Genomic DNA, 23,841 nt, shown 5'->3' with positions numbered 1-23,841 from the left:
GTCACCACTCTGCTCCGTGACCATTTTCGCTTCCTACTCCTGCGAACATGAAATTGTGTTCTACATATGATATTGGGGTATGATAATATATAACAAAAAAATCAGGTGTCTAGTTTCATATTTTTATTCATTTTTGGTTTTTAAATGAAAAAGAACATAAGGCTATTAATTATAATTATAAGAGCGATACTGATGTTATGAAATTTCGTCAAATTATTCACTAATGCAGTACTTTGAATCGGGTAATTTACATTTCTTGGATACTGTAACAACATTGAGTATACTATCGATATTATTACAACTATCTTTAATGAATACTAGATCTAAAATAAAAAGAAAGCATGGAAACTGATCGTTACTGAACTCGTTGACATGCCCACGTAAAACCAGTAAGATGTACACCATGTACGACTGCAGTTGTAACATTAGGATATCATCGTCTACATCAAAATCAGATACCATAGAAGACTTGTCACAATAAAATGCTTTTCCACAATCGTTTGACAGTGTTACAAATCCACTAACTGCAATGGTATTTCTGGTTATAAATATAAATTATACGACGAGTTGCAGAGTACATTGAGAAGACAAAAGTTAGTGGTTGAAAGCAATTAAATATTAAGATTTTTAATCTTTGGACTGCATGAACTTGATGAGGTCGATGACACGGCTTGAATATCCATACTCGTTGTCATACCAGGAAATGAGTTTAACGAACTGATCGTTCAAGGGAATTCCAGCCTTAGCATCAAAGATGCTTGAGCGCTTATCGCCGATGAAGTCAGATGAGACAACATCGTCTTCGGTGTAACCAAGGATTCCGAACAGAGGTCCACCCGCTGCAGCAGCCTCCTTGACCTTAGCCTTGATAGCGTCATAGGGAGCAGGCTTGGCAAGACGGACAGTCAAGTCTACAACGGAAACGTTGGCAACAGGTACACGGAACGCCATGCCAGTGAGCTTGCCGTTCAATGCAGGAATGACTTTGCCAACAGCTTTAGCAGCACCAGTGGCAGCAGGGATGATGTTTTGTGCGGCACCACGTCCATCACGCCACAACTATAAAATAATAGCGGTCAATGGAGTCGTGATAGAAATATTGGCGGTAAATGTGTTGCTATCAGATAAAAGGAAAATATGAAGAAAATAAAAACACCAAGGTTTTATGGAATAGGTCATCCAAAAGAGGTGAAAATAACATTTAGATGATAAATTATTAACTGATGACTGAATGTCAAGTAATCCTACCTTGCCAGAGGGTCCGTCAACAGTTTTCTGAGTGGCAGTAGTAGCGTGAACAGTGGTCATCAAACCTTCAACAATTTCGAAATTGTCATGAACAACCTTGGCCAAGGGAGCCAGACAGTTGGTAGTGCACGAAGCGTTGGACACAACTTTGAAGCTTGGGTCATAAGCATCCAAATTGACACCAACGACGAACATGGGTGCATCGGCAGATGGGGCAGAGATGATGACCTTCTTGGCTCCTCCTGCCAAGTGAGCCTAAGCACACAAGTAAGTACATAAGTGTGTCTTCCATGACGTTACAAGTGGCAAAAATGACTATTTCTGGAAAATAACTTGATTACTACTTTAAGTTAGCTAATTTACTCACAGAAGCTTTCTCAATGGTGGTAAAGACACCGGTCGATTCAACGACATACTCTGCGCCAGCCTTACTCCATGGAATAGCTTTGGGGTCGCGCTCGCTGAAGACTGAGATTTTCTTTCCGTTTACAACAAGGAAACCATCTTCAGCCTTGACTTCTCCCTTGAATTGACCGTGAGTGGAATCATACTTGAACATGTAGACCATGTAATCAAGTCCAATGAACGGGTCATTGACAGCAACAACCTGAGGAAGAAATCAACGATAGGAGAAATTCTCAAAAAGTGACAAAAAGAAGATATGAGTTTCTTATATGATGCAAAGTACTAACCTCAGCTCCGTTCTCAAGGGATGCCCTCAGGACCAGACGGCCGATACGGCCAAATCCATTGATTCCGATTTTGCTCATGTTTAGGCTTTTGTAGTATTAGCTGTAAGTTAATGAGTAATTATTATGGATGTGAACCGATATCACGACAACAGAATTTGAAAAAAATTAACCCTATCGAAGTATGATGAAATAATTGGTTGGAATAATATTTCAATTTTCCATTACTCAGGGTTTTCGAAAACTTGGAATATTAAAATTTGCTGACTGCCAGAGTTTTGTCATATCAAAGTTTCCCGATTTTTAATGACTTTAATGTTACGAAAATTTTCAATTATTGGTATAAGGTGCACTACCCATGTGTTGGGTAAATTATTTGGATTCTGCTGTGATATTAACTTGTGTGCAAATCATAAAAGACATGAAACTATTCAATAACAAGTTTAATTGAGGTGAATACTTTATCGGAATAGTTAAATAAATATTCCTGGTTTTTCAAAGTTGTATGAATTGACATTCCAATGCATAATTTTTTTACACTGACTACGTCTTTGTGGTTGAGCGTTGAAATTATTTTCAAAATTGAAAAAAAATCCGTTACTTTCCCAGATGAAGGTGACAGATACTCAACAACTATCCTGTAAATATCGGATAACCTTCTCTATAGGTCCATCAGTCAGAGGTCACGTCAAGGGCAAATCTGATTTTCAACACGAGTCAACAGTAGGTCGGTGTGTTTGTAGTGACATTGACGTTTGGCAGCTCACAGATTCATTTTCACGAGATTATGTTACATCGTATTTGCAAAACAAGTCAGAAATAATATATTTTCATTCAACCGGCTCGAGCAGTTAAACCAAGAGATGTTAGGTGGGACTCTCAGTCACCAGAGTACATATATATATACGTACGCACACATGTGTGTATATATATATACACGGCATCAACCAACCAAATACATACATTGCTTAGGTGTACCTATCTAATCGAAGAGCTAATTGGACTGTACATATGCACGGCCGTAGAGAATCCGAAATGACGGTATACAAAGCAAATGCGATGGCGTTTCAATATCGAAAACAATTAATATATTCTTTGCAAGTGAGATATGCATCAGATGATGAAATGTTCACGAGAACCGGTGCATTCGATTTCAATTGCCGTTAGAATACAGAGTATTTGAATGTGAAAAGTCAGCAGAAGGTTGTTAGAATACAGCGATTACGTGACCGGCGAACGCAAAAATGTCTCCCGGCGACTGCGTGCGATAAAGTCAACCGTTACCGATGTAATATTCGCGTTGAATAGTCAGGATACGGCTTTTTGTAATGGAGTTTCAATGACGGGAATAGGGCGGGATGTTATCCCTAATGTAACTCGTCGTGTATTCTCAACTTACGTAACGGACAGATGCACTCACAGCAGCTACCACAGGGACAGTGTCGTTTGAAGGGCACCGGTCGGGTATTATAAACGTCGTGGCATTCGTGGTAACTGGGTGGGATTCTGCCTGGTGGGAGACGTCGGGCGTGTCACGTGGTGCTCGCGGGTCTATCGACGTGTCCTGCGCGACTCGGAGCACGCGCACGCCGCCGAACAGCGACTCCGGATTGCAACGAATCTACGACCTTGGCGATTACATTTCTTTTTTTATAGATTTCAAAAATACTAGAGCGTCCAAGAACAATCAGCAACAAGCTCGACTGCATTATCTATTGTATTGTTGTATCGTACCGATTCATAAAGTGGGGGGAAAAAAAACAAGTGTATGCGGCAAAGAATCGCAACTCTGACGTAAATTGTGCAATCCATTATAGGTGTAGGTAATTCGTGATATTTTGGGGTATAAGGAGTATCAGGTTCCAGGCGCTCCAGTGGTGATTTAATTTCATTTCACGGAAGTTTCATGTGACTTTCATCTGAAGATTTTTCCATTTCGTATTAGAGATGTAACGTTTGTTCGAAATTTCAGCAGAACCATGCTATGAATCACGATCGAAGTGTATAAGGAACTCCAAATATGTACAGCATTTCAGGAAACTTTGTGACCGCAGGAATTATTTGGTCAAGTGCTTGTTTCGCGTATCGAGTTTTTTATTTTTTCAATTATGAAAATATGAACTGTAAGAGAATTTGAGTGGGAAAAATGAATGAGACAAACAATGATATTACACTGCTAATGTGGCATACATTGGATTGAATATTGTTGCTAAATAAAAAGTAACCAATCGCACGTCTCCTTGTCAGCATTATAGCATCGTTATCCCTGGTCGGTATCCTGCATGAAAGCGATCATATCGACCACACGATGGGCATAACCGTATTCGTTATCGTACCTTGAATGAGAAAAATCAAAGAACGATTATTTGTCGACGATACCCCGTAAAACGGATTAGAGTTTTTGCTGTATGTAAGAATGAATTACCATGCGACCACCTTTATGAAGGTACTCGTTTGCGGGATACCCGCCTTGGCATCAAACGTACACGAGTACGTCGTGTGATTGAAGTCTGAAGAGACGCAATCGTCCTCAGTGTATGCCATTATACCCTTGAATTCACCTTCAGACGCGTGCTTCATGGCTCGTTTGACCTCGTCGTAAGTCGTCGGCTTCGAAACCCTTGAAATTTGTCGAGAATCGAAAAAACATGTGAGGATGAGCACCGATGGAAGTAATTTTGATTTTTATCCGAACATCAAAAGCCAGATTTGTTTTCATGCGATAATAACTTGATACGACAAAGTTGCAATAGGAACAATGAAGAGTTCATTGAACTCGTGAAGTTCTTACCGAAAAGTAATGTCACATACGGAGACATTAGGAACAGGTACGCGGAAAGCGATTGCGGATATTTTGTCCTTAAGTTCCGGAATGACCTTGGCCAAGGATTTCGCAGCGCCGGTAGACGTGGGAATGATGTTCTGACAACATCCCCGGCCATCTCTCCAAAGCTTAAAAAATTTTTATCAAGGCAATTAAAAATTCCACTACTTTTATCCTCATGCCCAAATCCGCGCCTGACATGTCTAATTTATGTACCCACTAAAAGTTACACATCCGAGTAGTAATAATAGTTGTAATATAACATATGTCTTGCATAACTTTGAGAAAAGGTAAAAACTAGGTAATATCTGAGGTTATTTACCAGAAATGATAAAATATTATCTAACAATACTCCTGTCATTGATATATGAGACCAATATAGTTACTGTGATAGATTGCTCCAATTGACTACCGTGAGTGCGTAGAAAATGTGAAATTATTTGAGCATGTATTACATCAGGAAAGGGAAATCAGAGAAACGGGAATTCTCCACGTGTTGAACAATAGTTTATCAGTCACCTAAGTAACAAGGCAAATAAAAAATGAGTCGCCCTCATCTTGCCGGGTGACATGCCTAATTTACTGTGCTTTTAATCCGAGCATTACTAGCAACGTATTACGCGATACTCAGGTGAATCAAATTTCTAAAAAACGTTCATTGATCCTATAAATGAGCAGACTGACTATGTATTTAAATGTAGAATACAACCGGGGACCGAAGAGACATAATGATTTCGAAGTATATCGATTGTCGTTCGTGGGATGATGTTCAATTGCGATAAACGAAGAAATGAAATTTGTATAAAGTAATGACTGATTTCACCTTTCCAGTAGGTCCATCCAAAGTTTTCTGGGAAGCTGTCATTGCGTGAATGCTCGTAATCATGGCTTCGATTATTTCAAAATTGTCATTCATCACTTTGACGATTGGCGCCGCGCAGTTGGTAGTACAAGACGCCGCGGAAACGACATTGCCGACTGTGGGGTCGTAGCAGCGGTGATTCACGCCATAAACGTGCATCGGAGCATCGATAGATGGCGCGGTGATCACGACCCGTTTGGCACCCCCGTCCACGTGCCGCTGATTTCATTCGAAACCAATTGACGAATCCGCGTTTTGACATGTATTTACGTTGTTACTAATGGTCAAGTGCGACTCACGCTGGCTTTTTCGAGAGTGGTGAAGACGCCGGTAGCCTCTATCACGTATTTGACCCCTAATTCGTCCCAGCCAATTTTAGCGGGGTCCTTTTCTTGCGAGGTAGATATTTTCCGCTCTCCATTACGATTAAGGTACGAGAATTAACTAGTGATTGCGTTTCACTTCTCTGTTTACAAGACACCTACCTCTTATCACCAGAGAGTTATCTTCGCAAAAAATTTTATCCGACAGTGATCCGTGGGTAGAGTCGTACTTGAATAAATACACCATGTAATCTGCTGCAATGTAAGGATCGTTGATGTGGCTCACCTAGAGATGCGTTAAACAAAAAGTACTTTTATTTTTTCTCTATTCATATCTTTTCGCGATCGAAGATCTCACTTGTAAATTCTTTTCGAGACAGGCTCTCAAACACATACGTCCAATTCTTCCGAATCCGTTGATTCCCACAGCAGTCATGTCTATCTTAATTCTATTCAACGCCGGGGTTACTATTAACTTTTCATCGCAGGTGACAGGTCTGACGTTTGAATAAATAACCTGAACCTGCTTACGATTAACGCGTAAAACCGACTAAAACAAAGCAAATATATGCCATCGAAACCTCGATATTACAGATATTCCGTCAAGTGCGTTCCAGATTCGAACGAAATTGGCACAATGATTGACTACCTTCGCGCCACTGAATCGGCCAATGAAATGCGTCCATTTACTCCTGGGCGAACCACGCGACCAATCGCCCCTCTTTCCCTTCAGTTTCGCGTCTTCGCAGTTGGTAGACACGTGAAGATCGGCGTTCGACTGTTCTGCCGACAAGAAGCTGTTCCGGCAAAGATAATAAATTTCTAAACAGATTCACGTCCGTGCGGTTCGGCAAACAGACAATAAGTGAGTCGGCTGAGAATCTTTTTTTTCTCGTGTTTGAGTGATAAACGTTCGTTCAAAGTGGAGGCAGCGAGGAAAGAAGAGTTCCCAGCAACACGTGTGAGCACTCGCAACGCTAACGTCATGACGTCGCAGGAGGCGGTAGAAAAAATGATCAAATCTTGTATTGTCTCACGCAAGGGCGGCGTACCTTTTCGTGAAATCGAGGGTAAGTTTCATTTTTAATTCACGCATATTAAGCTTCGCATTTTGTGGCTTTTCCCTGTCAAGTTTCATCCGGAAGGCGATATACACCGACTGCGTTGTACTCGAGTCACAGAAAGACGTGTCCTTTATGTGTCTTTGTTTTGCAGTTAGGTTACTATTCGAATGCACTGAGATCGTACGATTGTTTATCAACTGGACCATCCGGTCGATTTAGACATTTTTTCGCTAAACCAAATTTAGCTCGTCTTTCGGGATACGCAATTTTCTTTTGTTTGGGTTGGTTATATTAATTTGCTTCATATGCATTGGAAGCTGATATGGAGGGGCTAAGAGGGGTTAAGAGAACATGGCTAACTATTGTGGGCAACGAAAAGTTCCTCAGTTTATTACCAATCAGTGCTCATTTGTTTAACTTCAATAGTACTTTCAAAAAAAATTATTTACCTTTTTATTTTATTTGAACGAATATCCCGCTTTAATAATTTATTGAGTCGCATACTAAAATAGATCAGATATTATGACCAAAGTGATCAGATCCCAATACTACTATTCTCAGAAATTTTATCCCCACAACCACGGTTGTCTACCAACTTGTAATAATACAAACTTGTTTACGAGTCTAGCAATATAAGGGGTACAATTTCGTGTTTTATACTTACAATCTCGACTGACCGCGTTGAATGTAATCGATTTTGAATGATTTTTATCAAGGCCTACGCAGTACTGATATGAAAATACTGCAGTAAATAAAATTCTGCATACATTGTCGACTACAAATATCTGAAACAATGTTTTGTTTCGTATCACAATAAGATCAAGAAATGTATTTCTATTATTGAATTACCACTTATTGTAGGAATACATTTTTTGAACTTATTTTCGCATTAATTCAAGAAGTTTTCGGATAGTTTTGATTGGTATTGCATGTTGCTCTTTACTCATGTATATATGACGAAATCTTTAGTCGGTAAGTGATTGTGAGCGGAAAATTTCTCAAATAAATAAAAAGCATAACTACTAAATTATTTATGTTCATTACTGCAACTGCTGATTTATCATGAGCTAGGTTATAAAAGTGTCCGAGAATTACTCTTATCACTCTGCAAAAACAATCATATTTATAGTTTCTTCAAGGAAAATCTGATACTCGCGTCAATTATTATTGTACAATTAATATTAATAAAAGTGGTGAGGATGGTGTTAATACGCTAAGTTTTTGCTGCCATTTATGTTTACGTTCGATTGTGATCTAGACATACGTTCCGAGTTAGCGATTTAGTGGAAGAAAAACTTTCTACGTCTTTGTGTTTGTGTTTACACCCGAAAACCTCACGACGCGTTGATTTGTAGGTGATTACAGAGACTTAGTAGGCGAAAGTATACCCTATGCCCAACTGGGGTACACAAGCCTTCACAGTTTTGTTAGAAGCATCCAATTCGTTGACGTAAGAACTAATCATTTCGGTGACTCGGTGCTTTTCGTGTCTGATCCAAAAGTTGCCCATATCGACAGTCTTGTGAGAAAGCAGAAAAATCCATCTCACCAAAGAAAGGTAGTTATGATATTTTCTTCTACTGACGGTTACCCTGTGACTCGGTGTCCGTTCATTTTATAAGGTTGACAAATTCTCCTCCGTTGTATTTTAGAGATATCGAAGATCGAAAAAAGCTGTACCAACTACTCCCCGGGCGGAAAGGTTTACCAGAAATACAAAGATGGCGTATACTAAGTCAAAATGGTACACTTCCTCCACTCAATCAAAAAAAAACAACTGGGCACAAAAAAATAACGAACGTAGAGACATGGATCGATTTAATAAATATAACGCAGGACGTCCAGGAATCCAAAATTGTAGCACTAGCCCAAAGTACCACACCTTCAACGGTATGCTCTATACAATCAAACATGTATATGTTTTCGTGTTATTACGTTATTCCTTCATTATACGCGTATAGGTACATGAATATTGGTTAATTCTGAATACATGGCAGCGATACTGCGATCGCCGATTCTGTACCTTTTGCATGAATAAACATTGGAGAATTTACAATCGGCTTGAGGGGGTGTCCTGGTCGACTTCGACGTTGACGTATTTATCTTCAAAAAATCATGAGATTGAAGTTAGTAACGTTATCGTAAAAATCACTATTTCTTTATTTTTACAATGACGATGAAAAAACTAAGATTTCAAAATACGAGTGTTTTATTCTACTACGGTTTAACGAATTTCGAAGAATTCCAAAATCACGAATTAACAATTTTCCCCAGCATGAATCGTTACGATAACGTTACTAACGTCAACATGGTCGAATATCAAAATCAGCGTATCTTGACCGCGAAAACGGGCCTAACAGCCCCATTCCTTACGCAATTCTGGACAAAAACACTTGAAAACATTTTCATTTGACGCAGAAATAAAGGAATGGCATAAATTGTACGATTTTACTATTGCAACTTCGCAGAATCCATGCCGTTTCTGTACTTCTGCTAGTCCGTCGGGTGACTATCAAACCAGTTGATTGTGAGCTATTTTGTCGTGTATTATTGAAGGATCCTTCCGCGCATGTAAACGAGCCAATTTCTGCCAGACAATTTTTATCAGTATTTAAATATACCACAAATAATAAATACTTACGGTTAGATTATTCTTGGAGCACAAAAACCCCGGCGTCATTAAGTAGCACGGATGGAAACATGTATAACTTCAACTCGGAAGATGAAAAAAGATACGCAGAGGGCTACCGAAACTGGCAGTTCAACATTCGCGTCGCCGACAAGAAAGAACCAGAGGTGGGTAAACATCCTGTCAGGGAAATCCAGAATCGACCGAGTCAATCGGAGTTTCAACCGTGTAACACGCCTTATGCTAATCAACGCGGCGGTAAGTACGGTAACGAGCAAAAAAAAAGTCGACCGATAAATTTCTCTCGTCCCTGAAACTCGGAATTTGAATTGACAATGCAAATTGTTTATTTAGCACATTTTCACCGTGAAATTTGTTTTTCGTATAGGAGAAAAGGGAATAGAGGAAATATCTTTCGGCGTTTTTTATTTTGAACACGGGATTATTCGAACAGACGTGAAGTCGCGCTTAATTTCGAAACACCTTGTTGTTTGTTCAGGTATGGCTGGATCTATTAACAATGCTAACAATGGGTGGTGGGGCTGGGATTCGTGTCAGTATCAGTCGTCGTTCCTGCTAGATAATCAGAGTGGGTACTGGTGGTCGGCGGGACCGCAATTCGGGTCCACCAATGTCCCAGGGTCGTGCTTCAATCCGTGGTATAATTATCCCGCGTATCCTTGGTGGAGAGATACGTATCCTCAGAATTCCTTCATGTACTAGAATAGAATTTCTTTCCTACCTTTTTAACGGTTCTTCTATTCCTTGCAAATAGTTATATCACTAAGTTACATATTTTTTATAGAAATTTGGTTGATAATCTTTAATTATTTTAAGTGTCATAGGAATATTCGGTGATATGACTGATTTTGTTATATTGTGTATTTTTATTTGTTTTTGATAATTCAATATTCGGACGATGCTATGCAAGAAGCATTAATTTGACGTACAACGCTTGATGCACTATATGCCGGTGAAATAAGTAAATTTGGGTAAAAATCTTGGAAAAGTGATTCTTAGAAATTCGAAAGCTTTGATCAGAAATGTAGTATGCAAATTTTTATCAATTTTTTAATTCAAGTTAGTTTAACGAGCTGTTACGATGCTGGGCACACTTCAGTGGCAAATCACACAGTCTTTGAAAAATCGTAACTTTGAATTTGTAAGCTTTCTCGTAAATCAAAGAGTTGATAGCATCTCGGGAAATCGTTGCAAGTGCTTCGTTACAGTAAAATAACACAGCGAATATTAATGAATTATGCCTTGTCTGGTGTTAATTGATTTCTTCCAATTTATAATAACAATTTCCATACTATGGTTGTTGAACTATTAGTTGCGTTACTCTTCGTAACACTACTTTTAATATGTTCCGCAAATATGAAGTTTCCATGGTCAATTATGCAGTGCTGCGTAAAACAAAATGCAAATTGTAAATTTTGAAATTTGAAAAACACTGTAACATCACATCACATCACAGAGCGTCTAGCATCGTCAAATGTTCGACAGCTCATATCAAACTAATTTGAATTAGTGTAAAGAATATACAGGATAGTCATGAATCAGAAACGATGAACAACAATCATACGCGATGGCCGTGGTCATGATGAAACACGGAACGTTTTTACTTTTAGTTTTTGAATTTCTAAGCATCGTTATCTGTCTGCACTGGAGCAGATCAGTTCACTTCTATATCTGTATTACTAAGAATATTTGCAGGTGTAGTCGATTTCAATCATATGCTTATTTGTGGAAAGCTCGTGTTATCCCAGAAACTGGTATCTTAAGGGATTTCTATTCTTTTGTAAAATCTACAAATAGAGATTTTATGTATATCATTCTGTTTACAATGTTTTATATAATACTACGTACTTTATTTTCCATATATAAACCACGCGTCAGTACATCATGTAATAGAGATGTTATTGATTGTTGGTGTACCGGTGATTAACAATAAATAACAATAAGTAAGAATCGTGACTTGTCAATGGGTTTTGTGATTGAATTGATCTTCCGGTTGAATAGCGTGCCTAATTTTCAATTGCTATTCTCTTTGGATTGAGGTCCGTTACTTTGGACAAAGGTGAGTTTCTAAAATATTGCATTACTTTTCAAATTCTACAGTTTTTGATATGGTTATTACCATTGCTTATATTTCAGTTGCCTGAAAAACTTGACGCTTATCGGAGCTCTTGCGAATAAATATTAATCCGATCACATCGGTCGCCTGATTGTACTCAGGGATCGTTTAATTTTTTTTGTTACGTAATGAAACGTTTTTTTTTTTCACCATATATCCTTTAACGTTGTGTCTCCGATATTTTCATAGGAAATTCTATTAGAACCGCTTATTCATGGTCAACAATTGATTGGTGACGATTTTTTTCTACAACTGGCAATAAAAAATTTCGGAGCACCACCATGGAAGCCAGAAGGTAATCGCCATTCGAGACCGATAATGAAATGATATAACAATGAAAATTGTACCGTTTAGAATTGCAATTGTATTTGGCATCGATCTGTTAACAGTCGGAGGCGGGATTGAGTGCGGATTATGTATTTCCGGTCAAACCATCAACGACTGTCGTCGGAGACTCGAGAAAACGCAGTTCTTATCCAGCAAGATTACGATTATGCTCGGTGCTGTGGACGTATTCCGAGTATGCCATTTTCTATTTATTTATTTTTCGCAGTAACACACGTGCAGTTTGTACCTTCTTCTGTTCATCGCAGAGACCGTTCATAAATTAAACGCGAGAAATCTTCTCCCCCTTTTATTGTGTTAGATAAAAAACAATGGATTTTTTCCAGAGAGGATGGCCCACACAAATATCTTACAGAAAAGATTATTATATTGAATATATATCTGTACAATGGGGCGTCGACTACCGGTAGGCTGGGTCGTAATTCGTAGTAATTCTTTCTGCTAATGTTTATTAGGTTTTATTACGGGGTAGAAATTACGTGGGCAATAGGGTCGTTATATCGTATAGTAAAATCTCCGAAGCGTTGAACACGTCCCCGTTCTTTTCCCTTTTTCTTTAAATATGTTGTTGAATGCACGACTCGTAGATTCGAATCTCTGACAGACTTTTTTTTGTTAAAATCTGTGACATTATTATTATCGTGACCTAAAAAAAGACATTTTTCAGAATTATATCATACATACATGACTGAATTATCGAAAAATTACGCAGGGCCACAGCCTAGAAATAATGGTTCTGAATATGAAGAGACTATTAGATCTGTGCAGGGACAGGTTTAATTTGACTGAGGTTACGCTCTGCACTATTCCACCATTGGCCAATTATTCCGTAAGATGTAACCTGAGCAAGTTATCCGTGCTCTACTCATTCAACAACTGGATCAAATTGCACAGCCATTACAGTCCCGATGACTCGTACATTCGTCATTATAACGTGATCGATGTCTTCTCCAAATTTACCGACGGAAATTACCGCACCCTTTACGACTACTTTCAAATGTTAGTGTCGGCAGTATTGTCTTTTTCTATTTTCATGCTTTTTATACTTTTTATATACTTTCTGCAAGCTGCGTTTATGGATTATAGTTTGATTTTTTTTTTCTGTAACTAATATTTCAGTTTTTATTTTCATTTTCTTCTGCTTTTTCCTCTAACACAGAGACGCGAGAATGGTATCCGGATGTCGGTATCCTCATGTTTTATGGAATACAAAAGGACGCCGCCTGGCGATCTCAATGCTTGAGAAGCAGTGAGTTCATGTGCCTTTATACTACGTGTGGCTTTCCGGGCTGCAGAGTCGTTTCTACATCCGACGTCTTGGACTTTAGTGAAGTTTCGACATTTTAATATCCATTTTTATACTCATAGAAGTATTTATACATTCATCACGTGTTGGCGAGTCACAGGGAGAGAAAGTTTTCGACCGCTTTATATCATGATCATTGTTATTTTCAAGTGGTTTGATTAAAGCTTGTTATTGTAAAGGAGTATTTACTCCAACAGGAAGATCAAATTTTTTGCCGCAAAATCTTATTACCTCTCACCTGAGGAGCTGCTGTGTCCATATGCATGGAGGGAGAAATTAAAAATTTGCTTTACATTTCTTTTGTCTTTGTACATTCTGATAGTACTAAGCCAAAAGTTATAAAAATTTATTTTTATCGTCCGCACAAGTTCGTCCCCGGATATCAAGTTTATGAAGTTGATTAACTTTGTTGAAAGCTGCTAATCAGTTTCATACTTTTCTCATCCAGAAGTTTCAATAAGCTGTACCAAATAATACAAGTTCATTGAAAACGTTTTTCCCCCGTACATAGGCATCATGTATGTATCTCCATGTGGAAGGCAGCACGGTTTTGTGGTAAATATTCCATCTACATGGTAATGTTAACTGTGACATTACTAACATTCATAGTGAATTCATAGTAAACCGAACCCAACTTTGAAAATCAGTAGCTCACAATAAATCATGGGTGTAACAGTGAAAAAACTGACGTAACCATTTCGGAATAACGTTATGATTATGAAAAGAAAACTTTGCTTGCCTGTAACTTCCGACATTTCGCAGCACAAAACAAAACATGCTCATAAATTTTTTACTCATTTTTTATTCTGCAAAATCAAAGAAACATTGCGGCTGTGATAGACGGGAAGTCAAATTTATTAACGAGAATAATTTTAATTTTAATTGAAAAATATGCGTTAGTGTGTAATATTTATTTACGCTATTTATCCAAATATTGATATCTGATCATTTATCATCTACATAAAATAAGTATTTCTGCAGCGTACGCGGCATCGATATAGATGCGATTAGTTGGTGCTGTGCATCAATCTATTATATAAAATACGATTACATACCCAACGATTGGTTGTATACAGCGGTCGTGAAATTAAGAAATTATAGCACGTAGGTATACTATGTCTAATATGAATCTGTAAATCCATTCGTGTAAATAGCTTGTAAGTATCGCTATTAAAGCAGTCGGTGTAAATTAATCAATAACACTTTTATTTTTCTTTTACTTAATTTCTTATATTTTCTCATTCGCCTAATGCACAACGGATTACAATCATTCGTAACAGATTCTCAAATACCATGAATGTCCTCGTTTGTATGTCATATTATAAATGAGTTTACACTGTACACGTAAAAACACTTACATATCAAAAATCATTCTTATTTTGCACAATTTTTTTTTTTTTTTTTTTTTGTACCAAAGGCAAAAATGACGAAAGACGTCAGATAAAATAATGATGGCTGAAATATTTCTTTGGCTATCCTCCAATGGTAATACTTGTTCCTTTTCTATGTACCGGTGGTTCGTAGATTAGATTTTCTCATTTTCCATACTAGCCAGATTAATTTGGCTGGTCAGCCTCGGACGTTAATTGATATTTTTAAATATTTCCAGTCTAGCTGCACTCTTCGTACGTTTTCCGAAGGCATGTCACGTAGGGCGGAACCTGGCACTTGCATTCTATACATTTTTCCGATTCCCTGGGCGTGACTCGGTCACCAACCCTCAGGTTCAACTCTCCAAATTTACAAGTCTCGTCTGTAAGGAGAAAAAAAATCCAGATTATCAAGCTGATTGTTGATTCAATTTCTAAATCGTGTGTTTAGGTGTAAAAAATAATATACCTGGATTCAGCGCGATTTTCACGAGTACATCCGATGTCACCGTGTCGTTTTCATTCGCTGGATGGGTGATGATTAAAAAATCGTTAGTACACTGATAATCAATGTCGTTCACACAATGTCTATGAAAAAGTGAATATAATCTTACGGCAGTGGAAACCGAAGGGGCAGCAGCCTGTGTTGCCGTAGTAGAGAGGAACACATCCTTGTCGAATATCCCTCGTATGTTCTAAGACGGTTCTGCAACGAACATCCTGGCACCATGGTTCTCCAGACTCTCCGGCTGATAACGAAAAAGTCAAGTGGATAGTCGACAATTATTCTTGCGAAAAAGTGTCATCGCGTTCGAATTGTAAAGTAGTTGCGAAAAAATTTGCAAGCGATTTATAAACGGTTGAACGAACCTGTGTACCCGGGCTGACAGATGCAGACTTTACACGGCAGGTCATCTAAATAAAATTCTTGGCCTTCCACGTAAGTTCTGTTGTCGGCAGTTACGCATTTTGCCAACTTCGTCGGCACTTTCGCCGTCGTATTTACTACATTAATCTCTTTCCCTTCTGCCACGGATTCTTTTGCTGTATTGTCATCAACCTCGTCTTCGGCGTCAGCGACTGAATACAGTTAATTTACAGAATTTGAGATTTTCGATTTGTGTTTGAATGAAATACCTAAATTCCAATATATATCGACGACTAATCATTGACTTTTTCGTTGCTCAAAATGAAACGTTAATGCCAATTACTGTGATCAAATGATACATGCAAGTAGAGCACTTTTCACTCCGATTTCAAGTAATTACGTTTGATCTGAGTGAAAAACTTCACCATTCATTGCCACTTTTTAATCAAAATCATGATCATAGATCTTGCAATTAGATTAAAAATCACAGAAAAATGACTACGCTAATACAAAATGTTACCAACAGCAGACAGTTTCGCTGGCGCAGCATTCGTCGTGACTTTTTTTCGGCACGCATGGCCTTAGATTTCCGTCTTCGTCGTAATTGGACATCATCTCTAGCGGACAATCGACAATTGCGCAATTAACGACGGCCATTCTGAAATCGAAGGATCCTTGATTAGCGAATCAATCCTCACCAAGTCAAGCTGACTTATGAAAAGAATCTGTCGTTCAACAAGTGTTACCAACTTTGTGAGATTGTATTCAGGAGCAAGTTCCTGCAGGTGACAAGAGCAGGCAATGTCGCAGGGGTTTCCGGTATCGATGCTGGTACCAGGTGCCACGGATTTCCCGCGGAAGAAGCACTTCTCCACATCGCTTTGCTCGAAATCATCTATGGAACGCGAAAAGTCAATGAATGAATAACCTCGAAATTTGAAAAAAATAAAAATAAACAAAACAATGAACTGATCCTGGGACGCTTACCGCATGTATAACGAACGGGGCATCTGTCCTCGGGTTTTTTGAACACTGGTGTGCAGCCCAGTTGATCGTAATAGCTCCTCGGTATTCCGGGACAAGGAGCTTCCATCGAAGTCGCGTTTACAGAAATTGTTTCGTTATCGCCTTCAACCAGAAAGATGAGTAAATATATAAATACAAACGCTTGTTTGCGTACGAAGAAATCTTTTGCAATTTTATACTTTTCTTCGGTTAGACAAACAGTTATGATAATCCGAGGTTGAGGAGACCGCGCGAAGCACCTCAAACGAACTCTAAAATGCTAATTTTTGCGGATTATGAATCGTGGCGTAAGAGCAGTTGTCATTGACATTGTTAGCGTGATCGTTGTCGGTGTGCAGGTAAAACCGAGAAAGCTGATTGACGCTGTCCTAATGCGGGTCGCCTGCGGATTTCAATCAACGTTTCTGCGTGTTTGCTTCTTTTCGCGACATACGCTGCGCAATCTTTCTCACTCGATTCTTGTGGCCGTGATATAATCTCGGATATAATGCATAATACATGAGTCATACAGTTGTGCTCGTATCGGTTTCATATTAAGTTATTCTTCACACCAGTGATTAACTTCTTAACATATTCATTGCCTGGTGCGATCAGGAACGTATGGCTATTTTTTACTGTAAAAATAGTTTATACATCTTCCATTTCTACCAGGATGCAGGCCAGTTGCCAGTGAAATTGATAATATCAAAAAATTTCGTGAAAAAATTGGCATGCATCCTACTATTTAGCATGCCACATGATATAGACTACACAGAGAGAATAAAAGAGCAGAGTTTACTCAAAACTGCATAAAAATGGTACACACCAAGTTTTTTGATAAAATATACTTCGTAAAATGCAGGATTTTATACTTTAGAAACAGTGAAGACTGTTGTGTGCAGAGTAAAGTCTGTGCTACATTTATAGTAAAAATATAATCAACTTTTATAACAATTTTTTTTTTTTTTACCAAAAACTTTTATTTGTCCCTCTTTTGCTGCAGTTTTCGATAAAATCTGTTCCTTCTCTTCTCTCCGTATACCACGTCAAATTACAGATATCAAATTTTTAAGTATCAGCAACTGCACGGTGTGAAATTAACCGTTGAAAGTATTTTGAAATCCGATTTAGTTGTCAAATTACAATTATAAAAGGTATTAAGTGTTATTTTTTTCTTTTAAAAAATATTTGTACAAAAGAATGAATTCGTTAAGCAGATCGGAATCGAATGTTCGTTGAAAAAATTACTATTCTTTTCTGAAAAACTTTGGGAAAACTTCTGCTGCGAGTTCGCCACACGATTGCATTACAAAGTTACGGAACCCTACGCAATTATCTCAACTACAATCGTATCTGCGGTAATCTTGACGGTTTCATTAACCGATCCCTTTTGTTTGAAAAAAAGCTGTCAAACTTTTCGTATTATTCCATGAAAGACCGGCACTGTTGGATTAGTACCTACGATATCGATATGTGTAAAGAGTTTTCGTGCGAGGTTCAAACCTTACCTGCTTCGGTCGGAAGTGCAACGATTCCACCGCTCAACATGAGCACCAGTACTGCCAAATTTGGCGAGAACAATTTACGTGGTATCTGCATATCACGGCTCTTATTGGATTGCCCTGTAGTTTGATGTTGTCGACGAGTCGGAACTGCAGTAATCTGCAAAGGAGACGGCGTATGTAGATACTGAGAGCTCGGCAGCTCCGTGGGAGTATTTAATCTCTGCCCCCCCGTTAGCCCGTCCTCGGTTATTCCGTCGTGACGAGATGAGGACCAACCTTGCCGTATACCCGTATCTCCGTGAATCGGAGTCCGGTCTATTTTGGCTACTCGACGTTAATGAAATATAAAACGAACGCAGCCTTGGATCGGTTGCATTGTTCGGTCTCTAACCCTGATGAGTGATGTTTATGAACCTGAACGAATGGCCTGGACATGTCGCGTACTTCCTCACGTGCAATACCTGCGCAATTCTCAGATCATTATATGACATATTTTTCCCATATCATACATGGTATTACATTACGCATGTCTTCGTATTTCATTGGAAAACATAGACTCGTCGTTTCAATGATACGTTTGTTTATCTCTAACATCGCACCGGATTAGAATACTTTTATACAACAATTGTGGAAAATCGGTTATTATTGAAAGGCTCAATTAGTCGCCAAACTCTTCTTGGTTTGACAAATATTTATCAGCTGGCTTACTCGAATTCTCCATAACTTATCGTCAGTGTTTTTTGTCTTTTCAAAATCACGTACTTACTATAACGGAAGAACATTAGCCTATTATGAGGAAATTATCCGTATATAGAGGTGTTGTTAAGTGTTGAAACATCGATTAGTAGTGACTGTAATATATACGTTAATTAGGAAAATGGTTACACTAATACTTCACCTGGTAACATTCTTGCGCAATTTCATTTTAATGTATTGTTGATAGAAAAGAAAATGAAACGTACGAATAGCAAGACTTGACTTTGGTAAATTTATTTTATTTCACAAGTTCATCGCTGAGTTAATGCTAACGAGTTGGTGTTTCGTTTATCGTATGCATTTATTGTTATACCTCCGGGGTGCTTTGCACAGAGCGTAGATATTTACTCTGCACACCATTACGTAATATTCTGCAGCCTGTTTCTGACGTTTATTGATCGTCTACTGCACATGCAACGTGATGCTTTTAAATAATTCATGCGACGGAACTCACAACGTTCTTCCGCTGAGCATTATTCTCCTATTACGATACATTGCGTATATATACTACTATATCGCTAGTTTAGTTTAATTTTATTCTCATATTACAGGTGCGCGTACATGGCGATGAGCTTTGTACAATTATATCTTGTATTTGCCGTTTTACTTTCGGGTCATTCGTTCCTACGTAGCCCCCGAGCATCTCCGAGCAAGTTATTTTGCTTCAAGGCGATTGAGGAAGAAAAAACACAATTAGTTTAAACCGGTTCTGTCATTTTAATATTAACCAGTGTCAGAACGCTTGTAGTTACTACAGATAAAGATTTATACTATTCATTTCTTACGGCGCTGTTTTTCTGGGCTTAATGTAAATAAAATTGCGGTTTATTAATCAAGCTTTTCGTTATTGTGTATATATACATGCTTATATTATTTCTTACTCTCTAATACTTATCGTTAGTAATTGTGAAATATCAATATAGAAAGTTTGCATTCCTATGCAAATGAACCGTTTGATACTTAATGGTAGTAGAATGTACAGAAATAGCTCATTGCGGCCGGATTTTGGCTCCAATTGTGCGTTGGGTCTAAGTCATCAAATCGTTCATCTCAAATTCAAACTCGATCTATAAACCTTGATCATTACAGCGTTATAATAATATTTACGAAATACTGCTGAGCCCCGATTACGAATGTGTGAATCAAGCACATATTTTAATTGGTGTGATACGGTTTTTTAACTACTTTTTACGTAATTATATGCATTAGATTGGCGGCTTCAGTCATTCCACTCCATCAGGATTAATCAGGTTGAGGTATTAATCAGATAAAAAATATGCCTAAAACATTCAGAATTAATTCACCGCAACGAGTCAGTATTACTATAACACTATCAATTAACTCTGGTGGGATTTTCTTTATTTGTAATGTTATTTTTCCTGAAACTGAACCGCAGACAGCTGATCAGTATGCAAGGAATGTCTTACAGCTATATTTCAAAACCAAACAAGTCCTCCTCACACTCCGTGTGCATTAATAACTCTGCAATTATAGCCGTCTCTTCCTCGATTCGAGGAATTCGTTATACAATCCTTGGTAGCCCTGAGTTTGGGTTTTAACATCAGGGTCTGGCTGAAATTCGTACGGCGTCTCCTCGGCCCACCGTCCGCTATTTAATATGCTTCTCAATATGCCGGGTGTTAACGTTGAAAAGAAACCCATCAAGTGTTCGCTAATCGTTGAAGGGATCGCGTTGCTGTCGAGTAAGAAGTTTGCGTTCTGCGAATCCTCGTGCTGCTGCAACGCCTTCGGAGGTCTGGAGGCGACGGGGGTTGCCAGTGCGCCGATTGCGCAAACCAGGCTGATCTACGATATGAAATGCAATACCAATCACGAATATGTGCCCGAATATATGGTGCGTGGGTGGGATTTATTTTATTACACATGGGTTTTATCTGGTGACACACATGCCCGTAATAGCTTTATCCAGTTGGACTTGATTATAATTTTTCTTTCTTCATTTCAAGCCTGTTTCACATGGTTGACCATATTTGAAAGTTATACGGAAGCTTTAGTTTCGATATAGCTTATAATTTTGATTCTGTACAATTGATTCGCATCATACCTACATGGATATGGACTGCACGCTTAAATGTACCGGGTTAGTTGTTCGAGTCTTTTTGTAAAACGATTAGGTATCAATTTTATTACAGTAGCTTACCACCTTTTCCGAATTGAGAATAATCTAAAAACCGAATAAACGCACGATTTTTATTGGCAGAAACTCTCTTGGTGAAATCGGTTGTTTCACTGCAAATAAGATTCAGCTGCTGCTCTATATTACGAATTAAACGTTTTAACAAGTGAAAAAGAAATTATCAGCTAGACCAAGTTACTCATCTTCAACACTCCTTTAGATACTCATTGTATATTTGTACGATTTTTCCTTGACCGTCGTATTTGCTCTGCCTATATCTGACTGCGAGAATTGACATCTTACAAATGACAATATTTATGTGATATTGATTACACTCAAAACCGTCAATCGATTTCTGGAATTGAGTTGCGCTATACAAACTCATAGTAAGAGGCTACAGTTCACCGAGGACACTAAGTTCAAGGTGTAACAACACCGTCTTAAAAAGCTTACGATCAAAATATAACGCCAACTTACGTACGGAAATTATTGACGACCGCATGATGCCAAGCACTACGAAGATCTCGGAAGATGTGACGGGTGTTGCGTTATGACAGTAACCTACAGGTTCCACAGTCGCTGCGATAGGATCGGTGTACAAAAAGAAAGTAAGTTTAAGAGAAAGTCAAAGGCAACGTAACATGGTTCTTGAACACTCTGCTTCAGCAGCTTCAGGAATCTCTTACGCTTCTTCGATCTTCTTCACTCAGCTTACGCCTCTGTAACTTATGACGACGGTTTCTCACGGATAGAATTGGAAGTGGAAGACTTTGTTTTACCCCCACCGATTCATTTGGCGACCTCTAATCGCACGTTATACTCGCTTCCGATTCGAGGACATTGAAGGTCTTTGCCTTCTATCTTCGGTGATGAGATGCAGTCACGTGAAACTCATACAACGACATTTTCACATGCAGGACTGATACCATAGATTTTTAGGTCTTGTAGTATGGGGGAAAAGTGTGCTATTTGTTACAGGCATGGTATTTTGACTCAAAGAAATAGCGAATGCTTCATTTACTATACAGCTTAATCGCAATATTCTTCGGCGCCATCTTCTTTAAGTGAAAGTTGTTTTCATTTTGGTTTTACAAATAGTTGCGTAGTTCTACTTAGCATATTTGATGAAATTCAAGTGATAGCTCGGATAGATTTCAGATTTGCTTTCGTTGTACTGCAGAGACAGCCTTGAGTGATTTACGAATTTTGAAGAGTCGATGAAAGGGGAAAGGCGAGTGTTCGTTGTAATTATTTGGATATTTCAAATCCGATAAAGCTGGCATTGCAAGGCTTGAACAAGGTGAACTTTTTCCATCGCAGTCGCATCATCGGAAAAAAAATGTTTCCCTCACATTTGAAACGAACCTGCACGTTAATGCAGGGTAGAATCAAAGTCACTGTGGCAACGCAGCGCTGTTTACGTAAGTAAAACGCAATTACTCTGTGTTCCATAAACAGGAAGCCAATTCTTTAACCGATACTTCCGCCAATACGTTCGTGACACAAATGTCAAATGCGATCCTTGATTCATCACGCCCTATCAAAGAATGGAAACCCAACATAGTGCGTATGGATCACGTAACGCGCGGCCATCTATGTACATGTATGGGCATGTATTATATACATACAATGAAACTAGCATTTCTGAAATTTCAAAGCTTCGTCGCTGCAAAAAAAACCTTAGCTCAAATTGAACGTGTTGATTTAATGAAAAATAAATAAATAAATCTGTTGCATCTTTTGACAGACGAAAACGGAGATCATGAAACGAGTATTTAATAGAAATATCTATTACCAGAGTTAATGAAACTAAATTTATTTCTCACCTATGATACATTAGATTGTTTGGTACACGATAATTTCGAAAATCCTCCCACCATTTGGAGTTGGAAGATGAAAAAAATAAATACTATCGTTAGATCGGTGCTGTTTTACCGAGGTATTCGCTCAGTTGGTCAGTCAGTAGATCTTTTCCAGCTACATGTGGTTAGCTGTGCTAGTGTATCCCTTCGAGAGCGCTGTAAGTTTTGTATTGGTAAAGTTCTGGTCCGCCATACCCGTACAGAAGTCTTCCTCGGCCGTTTTCGTCGTAATACGGATAACGGTACTTCGGCCTGATAATTAAAACAGGTATACTTGACTTTCCGATTGTTAAAATGACTAAACGCTGATAATAATTTACGCTTATTACGGAAACAACCAAGTGGACGACAATGTTATGGGAGGGGGTACTCACCTTTCGAAGTATTGGAAATTTGGTGCCTTCGGCTGCGGTATAGTCGCTAAAATTTCACCAATTCCGCAAGCGGAAATCAGCGCAAAGAGCCCCACGATCCACTGCAGAGGAAACATGAACGGTTTTATTTATTTACAATTAACTTCAACGGAAATTAGGCACGATTTTTTATGTAACGACTGTATCGGATGTCACATTGATGCAGCACTTACGGAAAGAAATCTCGCCATTTCGTACACCCAGCGTGGTCCGACTGCAACGAAACTATGTTAAAGTTATTCACGGAAACTTCGCTCAAGCCTAGCTTATCGACAACTAACATACAATTGTGAGAAATGCCTTAGGACAGGCTGAACGACGCTCTTACTGGTTAAGAGTGAAAGTTTCTTCAATCTTGAATGGCCGGCTTGGTAGGGTTCGAAAGGATGTCGGTGGGGATGGTGAGAGTAGCTCCCAACCTTACTACGTATAAGCAAGTTTCGTGCCAAATTGCACGATTCCCTGTTGGGCCAAAATTTCGAGTATTTGACGGTCGTA

The 23,841-nt window shown here is 38.6% G+C and overlaps 6 protein-coding genes across 6 annotated transcripts; 1 reads left to right on the top strand and 5 right to left on the bottom strand.

Moving 5' to 3' along the window:
• Positions 1-108: 108 nt before the first annotated feature.
• Positions 109-3,461, bottom strand: LOC124411677 (glyceraldehyde-3-phosphate dehydrogenase 2-like). The gene is made up of 5 exons (XM_046890952.1): positions 3,337-3,461; positions 1,941-2,040; positions 1,616-1,855; positions 1,249-1,503; positions 109-1,059 (listed from the first exon to the last, which is right to left on the bottom strand). The coding sequence occupies exons 2-5, from the start codon at positions 2,016-2,018 to the stop codon at positions 628-630; spliced, it is 1,005 nt and encodes a 334-aa protein (XP_046746908.1). The 5' UTR covers positions 2,019-2,040; positions 3,337-3,461; the 3' UTR covers positions 109-627.
• A 632-nt stretch (positions 3,462-4,093) lies between these two features.
• LOC124412322 (glyceraldehyde-3-phosphate dehydrogenase-like) lies at positions 4,094-6,422 on the bottom strand. The gene is made up of 7 exons (XM_046892100.1): positions 6,305-6,422; positions 6,109-6,232; positions 5,923-6,038; positions 5,585-5,842; positions 4,729-4,889; positions 4,363-4,557; positions 4,094-4,273 (listed from the first exon to the last, which is right to left on the bottom strand). Exons 1-7 carry the CDS (start codon positions 6,380-6,382, stop codon positions 4,198-4,200), a joined length of 1,008 nt encoding a protein of 335 aa, XP_046748056.1. The 5' UTR covers positions 6,383-6,422; the 3' UTR covers positions 4,094-4,197.
• LOC124412310 (maternal effect protein oskar-like) lies at positions 5,870-14,718 on the top strand. The gene is made up of 9 exons (XM_046892074.1): positions 5,870-6,054; positions 6,680-7,016; positions 8,366-8,568; positions 8,663-8,900; positions 9,658-9,806; positions 11,966-12,071; positions 12,166-12,296; positions 12,834-13,120; positions 13,281-14,718. The coding sequence occupies exons 2-9, from the start codon at positions 6,932-6,934 to the stop codon at positions 13,372-13,374; spliced, it is 1,293 nt and encodes a 430-aa protein (XP_046748030.1). The 5' UTR covers positions 5,870-6,054; positions 6,680-6,931; the 3' UTR covers positions 13,375-14,718.
• On the bottom strand, positions 14,328-18,540 carry LOC124412316. Its single transcript, XM_046892088.1, has 8 exons — positions 18,179-18,540; positions 16,653-16,793; positions 16,416-16,560; positions 16,190-16,323; positions 15,668-15,877; positions 15,412-15,546; positions 15,267-15,323; positions 14,328-15,180 (listed from the first exon to the last, which is right to left on the bottom strand). Exons 1-8 carry the CDS (start codon positions 18,267-18,269, stop codon positions 15,038-15,040), a joined length of 1,056 nt encoding a protein of 351 aa, XP_046748044.1. The 5' UTR covers positions 18,270-18,540; the 3' UTR covers positions 14,328-15,037.
• A 1,237-nt stretch (positions 18,541-19,777) lies between these two features.
• LOC124416055 lies at positions 19,778-21,828 on the bottom strand. The gene is made up of 2 exons (XM_046896888.1): positions 21,550-21,828; positions 19,778-20,737 (listed from the first exon to the last, which is right to left on the bottom strand). Exons 1-2 carry the CDS (start codon positions 21,568-21,570, stop codon positions 20,420-20,422), a joined length of 339 nt encoding a protein of 112 aa, XP_046752844.1. The 5' UTR covers positions 21,571-21,828; the 3' UTR covers positions 19,778-20,419.
• A 1,040-nt stretch (positions 21,829-22,868) lies between these two features.
• LOC124416042 lies at positions 22,869-23,658 on the bottom strand. The gene is made up of 3 exons (XM_046896875.1): positions 23,517-23,658; positions 23,305-23,405; positions 22,869-23,182 (listed from the first exon to the last, which is right to left on the bottom strand). The coding sequence occupies exons 1-3, from the start codon at positions 23,532-23,534 to the stop codon at positions 23,065-23,067; spliced, it is 237 nt and encodes a 78-aa protein (XP_046752831.1). The 5' UTR covers positions 23,535-23,658; the 3' UTR covers positions 22,869-23,064.
• Between the last annotated feature and the right edge of the window lie 183 nt (positions 23,659-23,841).

This window comes from Diprion similis, chromosome 2 (assembly GCF_021155765.1).
Source record: "Diprion similis isolate iyDipSimi1 chromosome 2, iyDipSimi1.1, whole genome shotgun sequence".
In the NCBI taxonomy this organism is placed as follows: Eukaryota; Metazoa; Arthropoda; class Insecta; order Hymenoptera; family Diprionidae; genus Diprion; species Diprion similis.
This window is presented reverse-complemented; position numbering and strand designations above follow the sequence as displayed.